General features: G+C 47.5%; 1 protein-coding gene across 1 annotated transcript; it reads right to left on the bottom strand.

Moving 5' to 3' along the window:
* Positions 1-5,015: 5,015 nt before the first annotated feature.
* Positions 5,016-6,394, bottom strand: LOC112853799 (class I histocompatibility antigen, Gogo-OKO alpha chain). Its single transcript, XM_086708377.1, is given in 5 exon segments — positions 5,016-5,234; positions 5,236-5,414; positions 5,417-5,548; positions 5,551-5,567; positions 6,234-6,394. Coding segments are annotated over 5 exon segments (708 nt in total).
* Positions 6,395-6,595: the final 201 nt, after the last annotated feature.

The raw sequence follows: 6,595 nt of genomic DNA, 5'->3' as shown, positions 1-6,595 counted from the left end.
TTCTCTTTAAGAGCAGACACAGAATTAAAAAGAGAGATGGCTAATGTCCAGGAAAAAGACAAGAGCCCCAAATAAGGGTCCTTGCCCCGTATTTATTCAGATCAGAAGGCTTGCAAACGTGATGGGCATGCACAAAGAGACAAAATAAACTAGGAACATTAACTTGTGGATGTGAGGGAGGGAAAGGGGATTTTGAAGATATACAGTGTTTGGGGTTTGGGTCAATATAAAACAAATTCCAGGCGCCGGGCAGATGGGTAGATGGTTGTTAAGAGCAGACAGGAGGTGCCATTCCTATTTATCTTTGCCAGCCTAGGGGATGAGACAGACAGGGGGAATAACCTCAGGGTTGACAAGACTCCTATTCTTTTGTTAACCATCTCTGCTCTGGGCTGCTTTGCCTGCAGCTCTGTGGTCCAAAGTCCAGTTCACCAATTTACCTGCCCTGGCCCTATTTTCCTATGAAAGCAGCTTTCTGCTGTAGTACTAAACTTGGGGTGCTTTCACCCTGAATATCTAATCTTGTTATTCCTATGTATTGGGCACCTTTGTGCTGATTCTATTTCAGGCCTTGCCTCTATTTTGGGGGGTTCAGCACCCCCTCCCTATTTTGGGGTGCCTTTGCACCTCCCTATTCTTGGCACCTTTGTGCCTCCCTATTCTTGGAGTGCCAATCTGGTTACCCAAACTTGGGTGTGAGCATTTTATGACTTTGTGTTTCTTTGTGCTTTGTTAACCCATTGGTGTAGGCCCGGGGGAGTCCTAAGCTTATCCCCCACACTCTGAGAATTCTTCACACTCTTGTGTCCACCCTGGCCATTTCATGGTTGCCTTATCCCCACCCTATGGGTTAGAAGTGGCAGAACAGCTTTCCATCTGCAGCACATGAGAGGGGCTCAGGGTGATGAGTGATGGGGAGAACTGGTACTTGTCATAGTAGGAAGAAGAAAACAGGAGCTAAATTGGTGGGACTCTTACTTCCTGGGTTGTACTTAATAAAAGTGTCACACACTGTTTTAAGGGATGTCATGAATTGAATAATTTAAAACCTCCTAATAGCCCTACAAGATGGGGAAAGTTATCAACCCCATTTTATAGGCAAGGAAAGCGAGGGCACTCAGAGGTTGAGTGACTCAGTTGGCTGAGCCATGATTCTACAAAATGGTCAGGCTGCTGAGCCCAAGTGCTGTTTTTGTTTTTTTGTTTTTTGTTTTTGGCTTCTGCACACTGTTCATCCGGCTCATTAAGGGTCACCTTAACAGCCTTATTCTGTGGTTCTGCTAGCTTCTTCTCTAGCACTGAGTCTTATCGGGAGTATGTGTTTTTCACTGTACCTACTGATAAGTCCATGGGGTTTGAAGTGACAGGAGAGTTGGTTCTACATTAGCTGATGGAGTGTGTTTGCTGGAGGTGGCAGGAATGGAGGGTTACATCTAGGCTGTAGGCAATCAGTGGTGTCTGCATCTGAGCTGTGAGGTGTGCTGTCCACAATGCTGAGGGGGGAAGACCAGCCATCGGAGGGCAGAGTTTCTCCATCACTGTTTTATTCACAGATCGAAAGTACAGCCCTGTTTGAAAGTACAGCCCTCTGAGAGACACTGGCATGATCACTCATGTCCTTCCAATCCCTGCTGCCCTTAACTTCTCTGTTTCTAAGTGACTCTCTGGTAATACCTGCTCTCCAAGGTGAGAGGTGAGGCAAAGTCTAGCCTCACCCCTGCTCATGGCACTTCCTCCCACCCTGCCTACTGCTCCCTCCTGGGGCCTCCTCAATGGTGTGAGAGGAAAGAACTTGACGTTCATGTTGTAAAGAGAAAGGATGTCTGTCTTCAAGAAAGGGAAGAGCTACCTTAGGGGGAGAACGGAGTTATTCCTTGTGGGCTGGTGGGCTGGGGGCCTCAGTGTCTTGCTGGATGTAGGCAGGATGCTGACCTCAGTTTCTGTCTTTCCAACATAGCTGCTTGCCTCAGCAAAGTTTGCAAGTTGAGAAGACAGTAGAGAGTCATCTGGCAAGCTGGAAGTCATGATCCAATTTTTAGATCCAGCATCACCACTGCCACATCTTATTGGTTAGAAGATGATTCCAGGTCTTGCCCACACAAATTGGGAGGAGATTCCACAAGGCCATGTGGACCAGGAGGTGGAGACCATTGGGCCTTATTATAATCTGTATGGGGATGTTCCAGGTGACAGATGACAGAAATGGAGGGTAGCACAGTCTCTGAACTGGATGTGTTCATACACGGGTTGCACAACCTTTTTTTTTTTTTTTTTTAATGTTTATTTATTTTTGACAGAGAGAGACAGAGCATGAGCGGGGAAGGGGCAGAGAGAGAGGGAGACACAGAATCCGAAGCAGGCTCCAGGCTCTCAGCTGTCAGCACAGAGCCTGATGCGGGGCTCGAACTCACAGACTGCGAGATCATGACCTGAGCTGAAGTCGGACACTCAACTGACTCAGCCACCCAGGCGCCCAGACTGCACAATCTTTGACCAAGATTATAACTCCAGGTTCCATGTTGGACAAGATGATCTGCAGAGCTGAGCTGTGTTATCAAAGCAAGGTCCTAGATACAAGATTCACACTGTGATTTGGAAAGGCCTGTCTCAACTTTGTTGCACCTGGCAGGTCGTCCTCTCTAATCATTTCCCCCTTCACTTTTCAGACCTTCTAAACTCTAGGAAAGCACCATCACTAAACTGAACCATTTTTTTTTCCTTTCCTGTGTTATGCTGCCAGAGAAATCCTCGTCTCCCACTATTTCTTCCACCCTACCTCATATGGGATCCCACAAAGTCACTTCTTGTGATTCTATTTTGTTCATTTGTTTCCCTTCATCCAGGTTATTTCTTCGTGATTTTCTCTTGTATTGGTGAGTCAGTTACATTAGGAAATTAGTATTCTCTAACTAAACCTTTCCACTAATTTTTGGGTCAAATGGGCAAAGATTCTCTTTCCAAATGTCAGCTCTGTCCTACACAGGGATAAGCCATGGTAGGAGGGTTCCTAGAAAGTCAGGTATTGCCACAGAAGCTCATCAGCAGGAGACATTTAGGTCACAAAGGTATGTACCTACATCTTCTTTATGTCCCTAGCATGTGGCACAACACCTGGGCCACAGTAGGCACTCAATAAGCTTCTGTCTGGATTCTGTTTCCCCAGAACTTGTTATACTAGTTGCATTTACTAGGTTATTCACCCCAGTGTGAATTCCTTCATGTTTCTCTCACTGAGGCCTACCAGACTGCTAGACAGCTACTGCCTAATATGCCTAATACATTTCTGAAAAAAGTGGGACTATCTTTGGTAATTCAAAATTTATTTCATTTGACTGATACATGCACAACGTTTGAAAACTTTATGTAACATAAAAGAGTATATAGAGTGAGCAGTAAATTTCCTCCTCCATGCCATCCATAATTCTAATTCTCTCCCTAGACATAACGGTTGTTACCAGTTTCCACAGTTACATAGAGAGAGATTCCATTTTAGCACGTGGTATTTTACCAAATATACCATCTGCATCATTTCTCAATTACCAATATATTCTGAGACTGCCCCACTGTTAGCATACAAATCTGGTTGAAGATTTGCTATTGATATTAAGATACTGATAATGACAATTCTGTCATTTGTGATTAAAAAAAAATTTTAAGTAAAGCAGAAATGATCCTTATTCCATAGGGATAGAATTTCAGAGGAGTACAGGGTCACTCAGATTAAAAATAGATTTCATTCACTTTCCTCCCATGAGGTGACTTTTGTCTGTGTGACTATTTTCTGGCATTATGGTGAAGCAGAATGAGGTAGTACATGTTGCCCTTAAAGGAGAGAAACATCCTTTTTCTGCTTGCCCTGTTCATGGACCATGGACATGGTCTTAAGTACCCTGGCTCATGCTAATAAGGGCAGCTCACCACTATGAGGGAGGAGGACTTCCAGGAGTGGGTGGCCATGGTGGTCTGTTCTGCAGATTAGCAGAGAGTTTTATACAGGGTGCACCAGGGTGGGCAAGAATAGGAAATCGGTCCCATATGACAAGAATAGGGGGGAAAAATTAAAGACAGGGGTAGAGATGCCCAGTCCCATCTCTGCTGGAACAGAAAAGCAGATCAGTTTGGGGAGAGGTCCCCCACTGATGGATAGCAGTGGGACAATTTTCCCACCTCTTCACATTATGCTAATAGGAACACAGACACATTCAGACATTTTTAGCAGATAGAAATGTCCAGGGCTCTTGATGTCAAAAAGGTGGAAGTGTGAGCAAATCTTGCATCACTCAGTCCCCTACAAGGCAGCTGGCTCACACTGTGAAAGAAAATAATGAACAAATTCAGGTCAATCATGTAAGTGTTTATATCTCAACAGCCCATCACTTGCTTATAATGTCCCACTCAAAGAATCCTCGTAACCCACTCATGTCCTCTCTGCCCCAACCCCTCCCCATTTCAGGCCCTCTGGGGTCTCACCTTTAGGAGTTCTGAGAGACACACCAGAGCTCTGGGCACTGTTACTATTTGGCATAAAACAAACACGATGTGGTCAGAACCCATAGGAGATTAAAGGAGGAGCTATGAGGTGGATTAGCTATCCCATGGGGTCCCATCTACACTACCCAAGGTCTCAAGGATCACTCCCTCCATACTCTTTGCCTGTGACTAGCACCCTCCTTTTCCACCTGTGGGAAGAAAACATGTCAGAGACCAGGGAGAAGACTGGACCATGGTATCCAGAGGAATACCCTAGTCCTGTACCAAATCAAAGTTTCCAAAATTCTTACTGAAGAGTCACAGCTGTATTGGTAAGCATGAAAAAAGGATATATAGGAGCACTGGACCAACTGTCTTCCTGGAGGTCTGTCTACATCAGGGAATTTCCCTTGACCTTCAACTGCTGGGGATCAGGTCCCCAACGTCAGAATATAAAGGTGAAAAACGTCTTCATTTGCACAAGTCTAAAGAGTAATTGGCTACACAGTGAGGAAACACATCTCATTAACAAAGCAGGACAAACTTTAGTCTGGGGTTTGAAACCTCCCAGTGGGATAAGAAAACTCCGATTCCTCCCAACTCCTTTCTCTACCTGAATGCTTCTTTCTCCACATCACAGCTCCAACTGCCACAGCTACAGTGACCACAAGGAGAACCTGGCCAGCAACAATGCCCATGATGGGGATGGTGGGCTGAGGAGGCGGTTCATGGGAAGGGAAAGGAAGGTGAAGGGCCCAGACTTCAGGCTTGGGTCATGACCTCGCTGATGTTCTACAGAAGAGCTACTTTCTGTGAGAAGAGGCTCTGCCCCAAACCCTCCTTATTCCATCTCAAGGTGGTGGGCTTGAGCAGCCCCTTGTGCTGCACATGGCATGTGTACCTCTGCTCTTCTCTAGAAGGTACCACCACAACTGCCCACTTCTGAAGGTCCCATCTTCTGTAGGTCTGGTCTCCACAAGCTCTGTGTCCTGGGTGTGGGCCTCCCCATCACGCTGCCAAGTCAGGGTGATCTCCGCAGGATAGAAGCCCGGGGCCCAGCACCTCAGGGAGACCTCATGGGATGGTGGGTCATATGTCTTTGGGGGTTATGAGGAAGAAGAATCAGAAAATCACACTTTGGGTTGCTTTCATATGACCATCCCGACAATGGAAAGGATAATTGGTTTGGAAGGAAAAGGCACAGGAGCCAGAGACCAGCCTAGACTTCAGGATGTGGAATTATGTAGAATCAGGGAGAGCGCCCAGGGTAGGAGTGTGCAGGTCTAAAATGGGGAACACTCTAATGGTCTTGTGACTGCAGTGGAGGGTCAGTAACTCAGAAAACACAGAGTCAGACTCCCGAAGATGTTCTCAGATGGAGAACAAGGCCTTGAGAGAAAAATCATGGTTCACAAGGTGGCTGCCCAGGTCAAAGGAACTGCTGGTGGGTAATTTCAGGGATGATCTCAATCTGCAACCCAGGAGACTGGGTTCCTCATCGCCCTCTAAGGGAGTCACTCCCTAGTAGGAATATGAATACACTGAGGCGGATCTCCCTCTTCCCACCAGTGGGAGGGGCGCTGTTCTGACACTGAGTCCATTTTCCCTTCCTCTGGAAAGCCAGCCGCAGTGGATGGGAGATCAGGGAGTCCTCGTGGTCCCTGTATCTGCTTCCAGCAGTGTCTTCTTCCCCATCTCCAGATACTTGAGGAACCACTCCATGCACGTGCCCTCCAGGTAGTACCTGTAGCGCTCCGCCTCACCGGCTGCCTCCCACTTGCAGCGGGTGATGTGCGGCGCGGTGTCCCGCCATGGTCCAGGAGCGTAGGTCCTGGTTCAGGGTGATGTAATCCGCGCGGTCGTGGGCCTCACGAAGGTAACGGCGGAGGCAGTGCCCATCAGGCCCCACGTCGCAGCCTATCATCCTTTGGAAGGTGTGAGACACTGGCCCCGCCCTGACCTGCAATCATTAAAGCCTAAACTGAAAACCAAACCGAGTACAGTCCCCAGGGGCTCTTACCTATTCGCAGGACGGGGGTGGGGCGCAGACTCAGCGTGGCACTAGGACCCAGACACTCGGGGCGACCTTGGCGCGTCCGTAGGGACGGGGGTCGTGACCTGGACC

This window comes from Puma concolor, chromosome B2 (genome assembly GCF_028749965.1).
Source record: "Puma concolor isolate L17-30 chromosome B2, mPumCon1.1.hap2, whole genome shotgun sequence".
Taxonomy (NCBI): Eukaryota; Metazoa; Chordata; class Mammalia; order Carnivora; family Felidae; genus Puma; species Puma concolor.
Note: the sequence above shows the minus strand (reverse complement) of the source record. Positions and strands in the feature narration are given on the sequence as shown.